Here is a 17,407-nt window from a genome sequence, read left to right as displayed (position 1 = left end):
TCAATCTGAAAAATCTCTATCCCTTCCACACACTACGCCTTTCCCCTGCCGAGTGAGTCACGCCTACCCCGAAAGGGAAATGGCTTAATGGTGTAATAATAAAAATTCATTGAAACTTACATGAAATAGTGAAATATATATTTTTTAACCTATTTAACAAAAATGTGTTTTTCACTGTATAATATGGAAATTCTAACTAAAACTATTTATTTTGTATGAAGATTTGTTTTTAGTATGCAATCATTGTTTTACACTTCACAAAACTATCGTAAAAACACTTTTATGCAAAAATTAATGTACAACTTTAAAATTGTACCTACTCTTTCTAGTTCCAATTTTGGACACCAGGTGGCGAAATGGTAGACCGCCATTCCCAAAATTGATGAATTTAAAAACTTTCAAATTCCTAACTTTTCAAGTAAAAGTATTGCACTTTTAACAAAAATTTGAATTTTTAACAAAATACATTAATTCACAACCAACTCGTTGAATTTCCAACTAGAAAAGATCGATTTTTAACCAAATAGTAGGCATTTTGAATTAAAAGAGAACAATTTTCTATTACAAAAGGAAATAGTTACATTTTCAGTTAAACAAATTACTTTTTCACAAAGAAAATTTAAACCAAAGTGATGAATTATCAACTATAAACATTAATCTTCACCTGAAATATATGAATTATAACCCAAAAAGATTAATTTTCAACAAATGAGTTTAACTTTCAAACAAGTAGTTTTATTTTCAAACAAAATTAATTTTTAACTAAAATTATAAATATTTAAATAGCAAATTTCAATTTTCATAAAAAAGATGAGCTTTCATTAAAAAGATGAATTTTCAACCAAGAAGATTAATTTATAACATTTTTAGTTTAAAAAAAATAAGGTTCAACCAAAAACTTGAATTTTCAAATAAAAGGATGGATAATTTAATGGAATAAATAGATTTTTAGTCTAAAAAACTTAATTTTCAATAAAAAAGATTAGTTTTCAACCAAAAAGATTTATTTCTTAAAAAAAGGATGAGTTTTCAATCAAATATATGAATTTTAAAATAAAATGATCAATAGTCAACTGAAAAAATTGAATTTTAAAACGTAAGATCAAATTTCAACTGAAAAGTTGAACATTTTAATACAATAATTGAATTCTAAAGAAAAAAGGTGCATTTTCCACCATAGGGAATAAGTTCTACCAAAAAATAAGAATTTTCGACTAAAAATGATAATTTTTCAACAAAAAATTGAATAGTTAAATTTTTAGTAGATAAAATTTATGTTCAAATAAGGATTGGAATTTTTAAATAAAGGAATGACACATTCCACACTGGAATAGTTGAATTTTCAGTATAAGCACAAATAATTTTCAACCAAATAATTAAAAAAAAGTTCAACATAATAGTTAAAGTTTCAATTGGAATATCTAAATTTTAAGGAGAAAAAAATAATTTCAGTCAAAGAAAAAACGAATTTTTAACAAAATAATAGTTCATTTTTTAATAAAAGAGATGAATTTTCAATTAAAATGATGAATCTTCAAGAAACAATAATAATTTTTAACAAACGAATTTAACTTTCAACAAGCAATTAAATTTTGATTTAAAAAAGGTTAATTTTGAGCAAAAAATAGAAATTGAATATAAGTTAAATTTTTCAATTAAGAAACATTTTTCAGTTAAGAGAGAAAAGATTGCAAAGAAACTTTTCCATTTTTAGGGGCAAAAAATGAATTTTTAACCAAAAAGATTCATTTTCTTTGAGAAAGAACCGCTTTTGATCAAAATACATGAATTTTCAACCAAATACTTGAAGATTTAATTATCATAAATTTTCAACCAAAAATCGAATACTTACATTTTCAGTTAAAAAAATTAAATTTAAACAACAAAAGCGAATTTTCAACAAAATAATTAAGTACAGCAATATAAAGTCAATTTTACAAATGGAGAATCATTGCTATTCAATTTTATATTGCAATTTTTTTTTAAATTGAGCAAGCTTACGAAAAATTTCCTTGACAATGCTACGTTTTTTAGGCAGATTGAAAATTAAACTACTTTGTTAAAAATTCATTTATTTTTGATAAAGACTCATCATTGAAAATTCCTCTCATCAGTTGTAAATTTATTTTATGCTTTGTTAAAAAGTTGTCTTTTTGGATTGACAATTAAGCTATTTTTGTAGCACATTCAACTATTTGGCTGAAAATTAACTTTCTTGTTGAAAATTAATCTTTTATGGTATAAATTTAGTCTTTCTTGGTTAAAAATACAACTCCTTATCTGTTTTCGTTAAAAATGGTATTACTTAGTAAAAAAAAACGCAATTAGTTTATTGAAAATTAAACTGCTTTGTAAAAAATTGGTCTTTCTGGCTTGAAAATTAAATAATTTTGTTGAAAAATCAACGATTTTTCTGAAAACTCGTATTTTTTTCGTTTAAATATAAACTACTGTTGTTTTAGAGTAAGAGAATTCGACTTTTTTTGGTGTAAAAATTTATCTATTTTGAATGATATTTAACCTTTGTTCGTTAAAAATGAAACTGCTTAGTTAATAATTTATCTTTTTAAATTAAAAATTTGTATTATTTGGTTAAAATATTAATTATATTGTTGAAAATTAAACTGGTTTGTAGAAAATTCCTCCTTTTTGATTTAAATATCAACTATTTCAGTTTTTGTTGAGAAATCATTTTCTTTGGCTGGAAATTCAACTACTGGGTTAAAATTGTAACTAATTTGTTAAAAATGCATTAAAAAAAATTATTTATCATATTATTGTAGAAGATTCATTTCCTCCATTAAAAATGTAACCATTTTGTTGAAAATTCGTTATATTTTGTTTGTCGGAAATTCAAATATGTAGTTAAAAATTGATCTATATGGTTGAAACTGCATTTTTTTACATAAAACATTAGGAATTTGAATTTAATATTACTGTGTACCCACAATAATTTTATTCCGAAGAATTCATGTCCATATTTTCCTGAAAAATCTGCTTTAAAAGCCTGTTGTTTTTTATGTCTAACATTTCTTTTTATTATTCCAAAAAAAGGAGAAAAGGCGAAAATTGGGTAAAAATTCTAGATTTTAGGTGTTTTATGGGATTCTTTCAATTTAGTGGGGGAAAAAGGGGGACGGACTGTGATCCCTGTTATTATCAACAAATTTTGACGAAAATTATACATTAGGGTGGTCAAAAATAGTTCCGCAAAAAAATGCGTTTTTTAATAATATCGCAAGTCCCATGAAGTTTATCACGTATTTCCCATAAGAAAAAAATACGCTTTGGAAATTTTATTTATAATCGTCAATATTATGTGAATCGAGTTGAAACTCGACCTTTTAATTCGTAATTAGCCATAGAATACGAATAAAATATTACTTTTCAAGTATCATCCCTATAAGTTGGTTTTATAGAGTCCCAAATAACTCCATAAAGGGAAAAATGGGTTTTGCGAGTCTTTGACGCTAATTATGATTTTTTACGTTTTTTTAAACACAAATTCTTTCTAAGATATAAAATAATAATTTCTACTGACAATTAGATGTTTACGTGAATTGTTGAAACAATTTATTATGGTTTGCAGAATTTTTTTCTAAGGGGGTTTTCTAAGAGTCGTGTTTTTTTCAGCATTTTAAAACTTATTTTCAAGTTTTCAGTTAAAACGAGGCATTAATTAATTAAATTTAACTTAAATAAGTCTTTAAACCATTTATTATTATTTATAATAATATTCTTTTAGAATAATGCTAGAATATTGCAGTTTTCATCCCACTTTTTAACAACTTTCCAATTAGAGTTGTAATAATCAATTTAAGTCAATAAACCTAATTGTTTAAACAATGTATTATTATTTATAATAATATACTTTTTGAGTCATTTTTGAAAGTTTCTATTTTTTCGGAAATTTTCAAATTCTTGTCCACTATGCACTTAGAGCGATAATGAATAAACATTGGAGAGAATGATTTTTAAAACCATATCTTTTTTGTGAATACATATTTCTGAAATAAAACATATATTCAAAATATTCTTTAAATTTTCTACATGAATCAAATTAAATGTAAATGTTCTTTAAAGCAGATACTGGGAGCCGTTTTTTAAAAATTATTATTAATATTTATTATTTTTTGTCAATAAAAAGCCAAAGAAAAGCTGAAAATTTCAGAAAAATTACCCAAAAATGTCGAATATTACACTAAGAGAAGATAACTATAAATAATAAATTTTTTAAATCATTATATTTATTAAATTTCAATAACTATTACCTCGCTCTGTGTAAAAAAATTGACAGAAAGTTGAATATTTGAGAAAAATTCGCAATTTTCTCGCATTCATATAGAAAGAGATACTTAGAAACAATAATAATTTGTTTAAATAATTAAATTTATTTAATTGCATTAATTATTGGCTCGCTCTGAGTGAAAAAGTTGACAAAAAGTTGAATATTTCAGAGAAAAACGCTACTTTCTAGCATTAATATAGGAAAAGGTACATATAAACAATAATAATTTGTTCATAAAATTATGTTTTCTAAAATGTATAAATCATTACCTCGTTCTAAGTGACAAGTTGAAAAATTTTAATAATTTAGAAAAAACCGCAACTTTCTAGGATTATTTAAAGACAATATTCTTAAAAATAATAATAAATTGTTTTAGCAATTATTTTGGTTGAATAAATTACTACCTCACGCTTAGTTTTCTCTTTCAGTGAAAAAGAGGACAAAAAATGAATATTTTAGAAAAAAAACGTTACTTTCGAGCATTAATATAGTAGAAGATACTTATAAATAATAATAATTGGTTTGTGCAATTAATTTTGTTAAATTGCATAAATAATTACCTCGCTCTAAGTGACAAATTAAAAAAATTAATATTTTAGAAAAACCGGAACTTTCTAGCATTATTCAAAGAGAATATTATTAAAAATAATAATGAATTGTTTAAAAAATTATTTTTGTTAGATTAATTATTACCTCACGCTTAGTTTTCACTTTCAGTAAAAAGAGGACAAAAAGTTGAATATTTTAAGTAAAAACCGTAACTTTCTAGTATTATTAAAAAAGAATGTTATTAAAAATAATAATAAATTGTTTGAAAAATTATTCTTGTTAGATTTAATTGATTATTGCCTCGCTTTAACTGAAAACTTGGAAATTTGGATTAAAAAACCTCGACTTTTTAATTCTATTCTAAGAGAGAAAATTGCTAAAAACAATAATAAATTGTTTAAGCTTTTATATTTATTAAATTTCATTAATTATTATTATTTCCGTATACGAGAAAAAATTGAATATTTGGGAAAAAATCGAAATTTTGCAGCATTAATCTAGGAAAAGATACTCATAAACAGTAATAATTTGCTTAAATAATTAAGTTGATTAAATTGTATAAATTATTGTCTCGCTCTAAATGAACAGGTAAAAAAAAGTGGACAATTTAAAAAAAATTCGCAACTATCTAGCATTACTATAGGTATAGAAGATCACTATAAACAATAATAATTTGTTTATACAATCATGTTTCTTAAATTTATTATTTTATAAAATTATTAACCTGAATTTATTATTACCTGAATATAATTGAAAAATATAACAACAAATCGAAAGTTTGAGAAATAACTGCAATTTTCTACATTGTTCTAAGAGAGTACTATTATAAATAATAATCAGTTCTTAAAAAAATTATTTCTGTCAGATTCAGGTGATTATTGCCTCGCTTTAACTTAAAAGTCAAAAAAACCGCGATTTTCTAACTTTATTCTAAGAGAAAATTGCTAAAAACAATAATAAATTGTTAAAAAATTTATGAAAACATCTCAAAAACAGTAAAAAGTAGTATATTCTATATTAGAAACAATTTGCAATTTATAAAAAAAAGCGTAAACAATTATTATTAGCGCAACAGACTTCACGTAGTATTGAAGATTCTAAATAAAATTTACAAAAACGTCTGTTTCTGATAGGAAATATGTGTTAAACTTCATGTGGCTTGCGGAATCACTAAATATCATTTAAAAAATAGATTTATTGTTTGTGCATTCGAAAAACTTTTGACACAATATGCATGAAAATTCGAAATAAAAATTTTCCAACGCATTTTTGGTCCACCCTACAATATTCATGAATTTTGTAAATTCTAAACTCCATTTAAATACTATTTGAAAATCACATATGAAAATGAACTTCCACGTACCTTCCTGCTTAAGACGAGAAAGTATGGATAAATTTTGGGACTTGCCGATCCTTGACAAGGCCATGGTGAATAATAAAAATTTTGGAGGTTAGAATTATTCCTCAACCTTTGCCTTTTTGATCTCAGGTATGACAACAATAAACTTAGAGATCAATTTTGTGCACATTATGTTACGCAGATAATCTAATTCTTAGAAATTGCGTATTAAAAAAAAACCTGTTTGACCAGTATGCAATCTATTGATATTGAAACTTTGTATCACTTTGTATTCTCGATTCTCACAAAAAAGTGGATAAACTTGTATAACTCTCGTTAAAAAGTGTTAATCGTTTTCTTTATGTTCGACCTCAAAAGAGGCGATTATGAATGAAGTAATTTACAATTTGACAATTTGATACAAATTATTAAATTATAATCTTATAATTATAGGCGATAGGGACTATATTTTGCTCAAAAACTACCTGTAATATAAACAAAAAACATTGGGTTCAACGACAATGTGTGAAAAATTGAGTGACTCAACAAATTGGAAATCAACCAAGGAATGCATGAAACAGTAAAAAACTTTTGAGTGATAAGACTGATATGTCGATTAAGCGATAACCTCAGTTTATCAAGTTCAACAATATGTTTGGTCACTTTGGTTCCACTTGCACGTTTCACCAACCAAAAATTTAAAAACTGTAATGGTTTAACCTGTTTAATAACTTTTTATCGCTAGATACATTTGCGCATACTCCATAGGAAAAGTCAGGATAGATATTGGTCAGTATAGCCAATAGAAGAGGAGCCCCAGGTATCCTTCATTACACATAACATATTTCGTTTAAATGATAGAATAGCTGGCACCCCCCTTTATTTCCTGGATTTTTTTCCAAAATCAAACTATTGGAACATGAAATTGAAGTAAGTTCGAAGCGATTTGTTAAAAGAAAGCATTAAAATTATTGTTAATTGCATTATTATAACGTGTCAAATATGGGTCTGCCAAAAATTTGAATTTGCCATATTAACTTACCGTTCAAGTCCTTTTACAAATCCCGACAAGGTAAAAAGTTATAAATAAGTGTAATTTTACCTTTATTTACATATTTTGTAATATTTTTCTGTTTGTTTTGTTCATATAATCCATTTTACTTACAAAAAAAAGAGTTGCTAAAGTTGTTAAATAAAGAATCGTTTCAAATTCTAAAGCACCTCGACCCGTTTTTCAACTTTTAAAAAATTACAAATGAAATTCTTATAATTAGATATATTAGGTATTTTCACTTCACTCAACAGCTAACTTCACTTAGTAGATGCTGAGGGGAAAACAAGCGACTAAATGCATGCGATTCTGTTCATTTTTGTCGTATTTTGCAAATATCTTCGTAAATTCTCATTTTTTCTATAAAACTATGTTTGAAAAATAGTTTTTATTTTTTAATTACTATTTAATGAAATAATAAAATGATAATAATCATTAATAATTACAAAGATATTACAGAAATAAAATTTTGTTCCATGCATTTGACCCATTGTTTTCCCCCCAGCTTTTAACAAAGTGAAGTTAGCTGATGGTTAATGTAAAAATGCCTAATTGATAAAAAAAATTCACAAAATATGTTCCATTTTATTAAAAAATATTAACATTTTTCTTATATATATACTCTTTCTCCTAGTAAGAATGTCTAAAAATACTTTAATGGTAAGTTGAATGTGACAAATTCAAATTTTTGGTAGACCCATATTTGACACGTTATAATAATGCAATTAACAATCATTTTAATGCTTTATTTTAACAAATCGCTTCCCATTTACTTCAATTTCATGTTCCAATAGTTTGATTTTGGGAAAAAAAATTTTCCATGAAATAAAGGGTGGTACCAGCTATTCTATAATCTAACCGATATTTCACTTAGCAAGTTAGTCAGCTGGCAAGATTTTAGGATGTCGCAATAATACGAATTGTTTGGGACAAAATTTTATTGTTTTAATAAATTGGAAAAATTGTTCTTTTCCATAAATGTATTCGGACATAATTTTTTATTTTTCAGAGGCTATTCAATTAAACATTAAAATCGATATTTTTCAGAACGATTTTTATGTGTAATTGAATGGCTTTTAAAAAATGAAAAATAATATCCAAATACACTTAATTATTGTGAAAAATAATTTTTGTTGAAAGTTATTACAAAAATTAAGTTTGGCCCTCGGGGCGAAGCCATCTTGGATTTTGCGCTTGTGAATTTTTTGATTGTGTTGAGCAAAAATGTCCGACACTGGGTGCACTTTCGCATACAATCAAAATTATTGTACTTGCAAAACACTATCAAACATCTGTTTAACTTATGGTGAGTTCAGACAGATCTGTAGGAATTTTTGCGCGATTTTCAAATCTATGTGTTAAATTTTGTATCTTTTATTAGAAGAAAAGTGTAACCCCTTTTCGTCTTTTTTTTTGCTATAATATTAACTTAATTTAAAGAAACCGATAAGAAAATTCAACTATTTTTCCCTAAAAGTTCATTCTTTTCCTCCGGAAATATTACTATTATATTATTGGTTCAAAATTAATATTTTTTGATTATTTTTTATTTCATTGAACTATTCTGTTAAAATTCATCAGCCTTTTTCGTTAAAAATTAATTTGTTTTGGTTGACAATTTAACTGTTTAGTTGAAAATTATACTAATTAGTTGATTACTTGTTTTGATTTTGTGGAAAATTAATTCTTTCACCGAAAATTTAACTATTCTAATTTTGGTTGGAAATTCATCTCTTAATTAAATATTTAACTATTTAGTTGAAGATTCACACGTATGTTGTTTAAAATTGGTTTTTTAGCAAAAAATTACTTTTTGTTGTTGCAAATTCATCCTTGTAGGTAGAAAATTCAATTTAGTCAAACATCTGTCTTTTTGGATAAAAAATTTAATTTTGTTGTAGAAAAGTCATCTTTCTTGGTTAACAATTGTATTTTCTTGGTTAAAAATGAACTTTTTTCTTGAAAAATCAACTTTTCGGGTTACAATTTCCACTTTGTTAAAAAATTCCATCTTTTGAACTTAAAAATTCAACTTTTTGTTTGGAAATAGAACTATTTTTGGTTAAAGTTCAATTTATTTGGCTTGGAAGTTCGACCATTTTGTGTCATATTTTTGGGTGTATCTTATCTTTTATGTTTATTATTAAACATTTTTGATAAGACGCGAAAATTTTGTTTTAATCGTAAGAATGCATTTAAAAATGTAAATTCTTGGATAAACAATACTAAATTAGAAAAAAAAAATGAATTGAAAAAAGTTGTTGAGCAAAAAAGACAGGGGCGCACAAACCATGTATGAAAAGTAGCAGTTGCTACCCCCAACTGGAGGGGGGGGGGGGGTTTAGTGAGATGGACTGGAAAATGTAGATTTTACTGAAAATGATACTAAACAATTCATGATTTTAAGTAAAAATGAAGAAAAAGAATTTTTTTAATAAGAAAATAGCCTGTCGCTACCCCGGTGGTGGAGGGGGTGTGCGCCCTTGAAAAACGCTAAAAAAATATGCTATTTATTATTTTTAGTTGAGATGCCTAGTTTTTATTTTAATCATAAAAAATAGCATTAAAGAAACATTACATTTTTTGGTAAAACGACACAAGATATGAAATAAATTAAATGACAAAAGTTGTTTACCATAAAACAATCGACAAAGAGCGACCACAAAATCCGCCCCTTTTATGTGCCCAACGTAGTTTTTGAAGGAAAAAACATAAATTGACGCAACAAAGCTCAAAATAATCGTTAATGCATGCTGTAAGTGGATTTGTCATTAATTAATAGCTTTCGAAGAATAAAAAAGAATATCCAAACATACTTATTGTGAAATGTGACTTTTTTCAAGTTATTTAACAATTAACTTTCGTTTCATGCAATTGATATTATTGCTTTGTCCTCAGCGTGCAGACATCTTGGAAGCTGACGTCACGCATCTTCGTTCTTGCAATGTGATACCTTGTCTTCTTCCGACTGTGAAGAAAGTGTTCATTTTTTCACTCAGTTCTCTCGTGTTGGCGGCCGTGGACGTTAGTGTATGTGATTAAATTTATTTAATCGTTTTAATTCCTGATTAAAATGAGGCTGCTCGCATTTTCAATGTCCGGTAGTCTTTTAAAGAACGCTGGAAATGGCATTTCTGTCACAGCTTCGCGGAAAGTCAGGTAAAATTCAATTTATTTATTTTTTATTTTTATAATTCTCTCCGGTTATTTCCATTTTTTCAGATTTTCGATTTTTTTACTCCCTCACTGCCACGCGTTAGTGGAATAAATGATTCTGTGTTTAGTATCATATATAATGTCACAGTGGAAATAAATTAACAATCTGTTAATTTTTTATCTAAACGATAACTGCTCGTTTTGCCAATTTTAAAAGCAAAAAGTTTTTTCAAATCTTTGGTTCTGGTTTTTTTTACGAATCTATGAGATTAAATATGAAATAAGAAAATTTGAATCGATTACAGTTGGCGAAATACAACCTCAAATGCAATTAAAAAATGATTTAAATAATTAAAATTAAAAAAAAATGATCTGGTATGTGTACAGTCAATTTCAAAATTTATATAATCTTTATACTGATTTATGATATCGGCTAAATTAGACCCCAATGTTTATTGCTGTGAATTTTGAAGGTGAAAACTGGGAATGTGGGATATTGTTTCCCCAGTTCTCCTATGTTTACTTTTTTGTTTAAATTGCCTTTTTCAGGATTGACTTTCTAATGAAATGTGTTTTTGTACATACGTGGAAAGTAAAGAGACACGTATTTTTTTTATTTAACATAATACAATTTTTATATTTTTTTCGAAGATATTTAATTCATTTTTAGAATAATAGGTACTAATATAGTCTACTTTCCATAAAATCATCATTTGGTATTTTTTTAACCTTCCCCTTTTTGCAATTTTGAGACTAACGATTTTCTTGTCCCAGTTTCTAAAGTTTTTTTTTCAATTTAAAAAAAAGATAAGAAATAATTAAAAATGGTAAAGCTTTTTAGATTGAAAAAAATGTTTCAAACAAGGCATTTTCGCAAGACAGCTACCTATTTTCGTTGAAATTTTCAGGAGATTTTAGTAAAATATATATCACCATAAATTTTAAACTTGGGTTTGTATTTCGACAGAAACAAAATTCTACCTATTCTCGCATTTATTGTATTTTACTTTTTACTTCAAATCAGAAAAAAAACTGAAATGCTGGTTACTTTGAATTTGTTTTCCCGCTAAAAACTAAGTTCCAGTCTGCCACGGATACGCATTTTCCTCTCATTTATGAAAATTTCAGGAAAAAAGGTAGCTTTTTCACGAAATTTCGTGTCTTTATTATTTTATATTGATATAGTTTTACTATTCTTTTTTTTTCGTTTTTCTAATCAGCTTCGAAAATGAAAAAACGGAAATTTTTTTATTTTAAAAATTTTGTTTAATTATATTCTTTCAAATTTTTATTAATTTCATCCAATTTTCTTGAATTTTAACTTAAATCCAATTTTACTTATATGAGTGGCATCTTTTAAATTAATTTTTTTAATTCATTGGAATTCTCTTGACTTTATTAACTGTTGCAGAATTTTTCTTAGATGGTTAAACAATTTTTTTAGTTTTATATTAATTCGCCCTAAAATATTTTAAACTCACCTTGTATTTTTCGGCATTTTATCCAATTCTTTTGACTATCCTTAAATTCTTATAAATTTATTTCAATTTTACTAGAATCAGAGGAACATTTTGGATTTAATAAATTTTTTTTAAGTCCCTTGGATTTTCACGGATTTCATGGAAGTCTTCTCATTTCGCTTAAATTCCTCTAAATTCGCTCGAATTTTATTTATATTATTGGGCTTATTTTAAAAACAAAAATTATCATTAATTCGAAGTTAGTCACTTTTGGTCACTCTCATTTTTTATTCAAATTATATTACTGGGAAATATAATAAAATCATGTTAAAAAAATGTAAAATCACTTTTTGCCACACCTTTATGAGAGGAAATCAATACTAATGATGTAAAGTGATCAACATTATCTTTTAAAAAGCTTGTCATTCAATAATTATGCCATGAATGTTAAATAAAAACATGTAAAATTATTTTATTGAATTTTATTGGGAATCGTAGTTTCCAATCCTTTTAGAGAGTATTCAAGAATATTCGGAAAAATCTCGTCGAAATAATGGTGTGAAATTTTTTCAATTTTTTCATCTCATATCCTATTTTCTGAATAAAAAGATGCAGAATTTAGGTTTCGTTTGGATTGAATAGTTCCTTCATTCGCAATACGAATATTCGATTTTAAAAAAAATGCGTTTAATCCATTTTTTACTCAAAAGTTCGCTTTACTTAATTTCAATTTTAATTACAGTGAAACTTTTAAAATTCAAAATCAGAATCAGAAAATAATTCAATTTTAATTGAGGGTATTAGAAAAAAATCTTATTAAAGCTTTAACAGTTAAACATTTTCAAATCAGAAACATTTAAAATCGATTAATTTTCGTAGTCCCTCTTTCCCCCCTTTATTAAAAGAATTTCTCTTTTTACTGATGTTTTCATGAAACTGAATTGATATATAATAATATTAAATTATGTATTATATCATATTTGACCGAAAATTTAACTGTTTAGTTGAAAATTTGCATTTTTTTATAGAAAATTCCTCTTTTATGGTAGAAAAGTAATCTTTTTTTTTTGTTGAAAATAAATTTTTTTTGTATGACAATTCAACTATTCGGTAAAAAATGGATTAAAAAAATTTTTGTCTCCTGATTCAAAGTACAACTGTTGAACGTAAACAGTTCAAACATTTTTTGTTGAAAATTCAATTATTTTGTTAAAAATTAATTTTTCTTCGTTGATAACTATCTATTGTTGATCACGTGATCTCCAGGGCGAAAAAGAAAGTTATTACTTTAGCCATTCAGGGTCTGGTACGACTTTTTTGTTATTATCTTCGGAAATTTCATGCGACTTTTTATGATAAGAATCCTGCTTACATAATTTATCACTCGTCTTTATTTATTGTACAGTTCATGGTGGGGTCACGTGGAAATGGGCCCACCGGACGCAATTCTAGGGGTGACCGAAGCATTTAAAAGGGATCAAAACCCTAAGAAAATTAATTTAGGAGTTGGCGCCTACCGGGACGATAATGGCAAGCCCTTTGTTTTACCCAGTGTTATAAAAGTAGGTGAAAAGGCAATTTTACTATAAAAAAAAGGATCCCGCAATCAAGAAAATATTGACACTCGAATTTTCTTTTTTTCAGGCTGAACAGCAAATGAGATCAAAAAATTTAGACAAGGAATATTCTCCGATTTCTGGAAATCCAGAATTTTGCCAGCATAGTATCAATTTAGCTCTTGGAGATGGAAACGAAATCGTGGCAAATGGCTTGGTACGATCAATTTATCATTCAAATCGCAGGCTTCTTAAAATCTTGGATATTAAAAATTTTGTTGATTTTTTTTGCAGAATTCAACAGTGCAAAGTATATCTGGCACTGGAGCACTTTGGATTGGTATGAAATTCCTGGAACATTTCTTTCCCAGCAGCAGAGACGTGTACATTCCATCGCCTTCCTGGGGAAATCACGCCCAGATAATTAAGTTAGCTAAGCTCACGCCAAAGTCTTATCGGTACTATGATCCGAAAACTTGCGGATTAGATTTCCAAGGCGCTCTGGAAGATATAAATGTGAGTTGAAATTTACCGTTTATTATATATATTTATTATAGTTTATTTATATTTATTATATTTACAATCTACAAATTACGGAACAGATTTTTGCAGAGGTGGGATAAAAAAATTGACAAGAAATGTGTTGCGTAATTTAGGGATGGCCCCGAAACTCTTTAAACAGGGTGTCCAGCGTCCTTGAAAAAATTGGATTTTTTTTAAACATTGAAAATGTGGAAATCTTTTGGAATTCCTCACAAGAAATTTGAATTTTCTTTTTGCTTTTAAAACAGTTTTTGAGGGGCTGACCACTCGGGTTTTGACTATACACCAGATTTCAGATTTCAAAAAGTGTTCACGGATTTTACAGGCTTAAAGGAGATTCAAGTATTTGAGAAATACGTGTGGATAAGATATTGAAAATTTCACAAAAATTGCAAAAAGATTTAAAAGCTTTCAAAAGATTTCAAGGATTTTATATATTTTACAAAGGGAACAATACAGTAGATGTCAAAGATTTCAAAACATTCCAAAGATTTTGAACGATGTGAAAAGGTTTTAGAAGATTTAACAAAGATTTCAAATATTTCATGAAGATTTTAAAACTTTCAGAAGATTTCAAAGATTTTAAAAAGGATATTGTAAATCAGATTTCTAAGATTTCAGCACATTTCAAATTTTTTTAGAAGATTTTAAAAGATTTCCCAAATAATTCAAAGATTTAATAATATTTGCATACCGATCTCAAATTCAAAGATTCTAAAAATGGTACAGTACACTAGATTTCTAGGATTTCAGAACATTCCGAAGATGTGCAAGATTTTACAAATATTTCAATGATTTTAAGTAAATACAAAAGATTTCACAAATATTTCAAAGTATTGATAAGGATTTTAGAAGATTTCAAAAGTTTCCAATAGATTTGAGACTTCAAAAGATTACAATGGTTTCAAACGAACATATGAAATTTTACATACAAATAATTAAGAAATATTTCACAGATTTCATAATGATTTCCAAAGATTTCACAAAGATTAAAAAAAATATATCAGAAGATTTCAAAATATTTCACAAGGATTTCAAAGACTTTACCAACATTTTAAAATATTTCCCAAAGATTTCAAATATTTGAATGATTTCAAATAAATTCAAAAGATTACAGAAATATTTCAGAGAATTCATAAAGATTTCAAAAGATTCCAAGAATTTTAAAGATTTCAAAAAGGGCATATTACACCAGATTTCAAAAGATTTCAATGATTTCAAAAGAACACAAAAAATTTCGAAAACAAAGATTAAGAAAGATTTAAAAAATATTTCCGAGATCTCATAAAGATTTCAAATAGGGCATATTACACTAGATTTCAAAAGATTTCAATGATTTCAAAAGAATACAAAAAATTTCTAAAACAAAGATTAAGAAAGATTTCACAAATATTTCAGAGATTTCACAAAGATTTTAAGGATTTAAAAGATTGTACCAAAATTAAAAAAGATTTCACAGGGATTTCCTATACTTTAATTATTTCAAACGAATAAAAAAGGTTTCACAAATATTTCAAAGAATTCATATGGATTTTAGAAGATAAGAATTTCAAAGATTTCAAAAAGTACATATTACACCAGATTTTAAAGATTGTAAAAAGATTCAAAAGGTTTCAATAAAATTAAAATTTAAAAAGATTTCAATGATTTCAAAAGAACACAAAAAATGTCTCAAACAAGGATTTAAGAAAGATTTCAAAAATATTTAAGAGATTTCATATAGATTTAAAAAGATTTCAAATATTCCAATGATTTTAAACGAATAAAAAGGGGTTCACAAATATTTCAAAGAATTCATAAGGATTTCAGAAGATTTCAAGAATTTCAAAACATTTCACAATGATTTCAAAGATTTTACCAAAATTTAGAAATATTTCAAGGAATTCGAAACTGTTACAAAAATTGTAAAAGATTTAATGAAAGCCGTTAATAAATTCGAGACTTCATAAGATCTCAATGATTCCAAACGTACACAAAAAATTTCACAATTAAAGATTTAAAAAAGATTTCATAAACATTTTGGAACTTTCACACATATTTCAAACATTTCATAAATATTTCAAAACATTTCAAAAAGATTTCAAAGATTTTATCAATATTTTAAATGATCTCAAAGATTTCAAAGATTTTACCAAAACTTTAAAAGATTTTATAAAGATTTCAAATAAATTAATGATTTTAAATGAATACAAATATTTCAAAAATCAAAAATATTTCAAAGATTTTAACCTATTTCAAATTTGTTTGGATGATTAAAAAAAATTCTCTTAAGATTTCAACTATTTTGCAAAGATTTCACAGTTCTTTAATAGATTTCATAAAAATTTTAAAACATTTCACAAAGATTTCAAGGATTTAAAAGATTTTACCAAAACTTTAAAAGATTTCAAATATTTTAATGATTTTAAATGAATACGAAAGATTCCACAAACATTTCAAAGATGTGACAAATATTTCAAAGATTTCATAAAAATTTGAAATTCAAGGACTTTAAAAAGAATACAGTAAACTAGATTTAAAAGATTTTAACCGATTTCAAATTTGTTTAGAAGATTTAAAAAAAATCTCTAAGATTTCAACGATTTTACAAAGATTTCACAGATCTTTAATAGATTTCATAAACATTTCATAAATATTTAAAAACATTTTACGAAGATTTCAAGGATTTCAAGGAGTTTACCAATATTTAAAAAGATTTCAAGGATTTCAAAGATTGTAACAAAACTTTAAAAGATTTCAAATATTTTAATGATTTTAAATTTTCTTAGAAGACTAAAAAACATTTCAAAGATTTAAAAAAATAGTGCAGTAAACCAGATTTCAAAGATTTTAAACGATTTAAAATTCATTTAGAAGATTAAAAAACATTTTCTAAGATTTAAACGATTTTACAAAAATTTCACAGATCTTTAATAGATTTTATAAACATTTCATAAAGATTTCAAATTCTAAGCTTTAAAAAGATTACAGCACACCAGATTAAAAAAATTTGAGAAGATTTGAAAGATTTTAAACTATAACAAATTTGCTTGAAAGATTTCTCAGAGATTTTACAAAGATTTTCAAAATTATTTAAAAACATTAAGAAGATTTCAAGGATTTTAAAAAGAGTATAGTAAATCAGATTTCTAAGATTTCAGAACATTTTAAAGGTTTGTAATGATTTCAAATTTTTTAAGAATATTTCACAAATGTTTCAAAAATTTCAAAAAGTTTACAGTAAATCAGATTTCAAAGATTGTAAACAATTTCAAAACGTTTCAATAAATTTGAAATTTCAAAAAATTTTAATAATTTCAAAAGAACACAAAATTGTCTAAAACAAAGATTTAAGAAAGGTTTCACAAATATTTCAGACATTTTACAAAGATTTCAAAATATTTTAAAACATTTCACAAAGATTTTAAGGATTTCAAAGATTTAACCGAAATTTAAAGAGATTTCAAATATTTTGATGATTTCAAA

At 25.6% G+C, this 17,407-nt stretch overlaps 2 protein-coding genes across 4 annotated transcripts in view; one reads left to right on the top strand and one right to left on the bottom strand.

Moving 5' to 3' along the window:
* Nucleotides 1–6,904, bottom strand: part of LOC117179422 — a 57,577-nt gene extending 50,673 nt beyond the window's left edge. Inside the window, exons 1-2 of one of the 3 annotated variants that reach the window (XM_033371192.1) lie at nucleotides 6,662–6,904; nucleotides 6,201–6,389 (exon numbers count right to left, since the gene is read on the bottom strand). In XM_033371192.1, coding sequence (XP_033227083.1) covers nucleotides 6,201–6,264 — 64 coding nt within the window. In that variant the 5' untranslated portion in view covers nucleotides 6,265–6,389; nucleotides 6,662–6,904. Of the gene's footprint in view, nucleotides 1–6,200 lie in introns of all 3 variants that reach the window. The other 2 variants (XM_033371191.1, XM_033371193.1) reach the window with 2 other exon arrangements.
* Nucleotides 6,905–10,222: 3,318 nt separating this feature from the next.
* The window catches only part of LOC117179953 (aspartate aminotransferase, mitochondrial), a 16,587-nt gene continuing 9,402 nt past the window's right edge, over nucleotides 10,223–17,407 (top strand). The window contains exons 1-4 of the mRNA XM_033372191.1: nucleotides 10,223–10,386; nucleotides 13,249–13,405; nucleotides 13,488–13,616; nucleotides 13,694–13,915. Of these exons, the coding sequence (XP_033228082.1) occupies nucleotides 10,301–10,386; nucleotides 13,249–13,405; nucleotides 13,488–13,616; nucleotides 13,694–13,915 (594 nt within the window). The 5' untranslated portion in view covers nucleotides 10,223–10,300. The remainder of the gene's footprint in view (nucleotides 10,387–13,248; nucleotides 13,406–13,487; nucleotides 13,617–13,693; nucleotides 13,916–17,407) is intronic.

This window comes from Belonocnema kinseyi, chromosome 9, assembly GCF_010883055.1.
Source record: "Belonocnema kinseyi isolate 2016_QV_RU_SX_M_011 chromosome 9, B_treatae_v1, whole genome shotgun sequence".
NCBI classification, from domain to species: domain Eukaryota; kingdom Metazoa; phylum Arthropoda; class Insecta; order Hymenoptera; family Cynipidae; genus Belonocnema; species Belonocnema kinseyi.
This window is presented reverse-complemented; position numbering and strand designations above follow the sequence as displayed.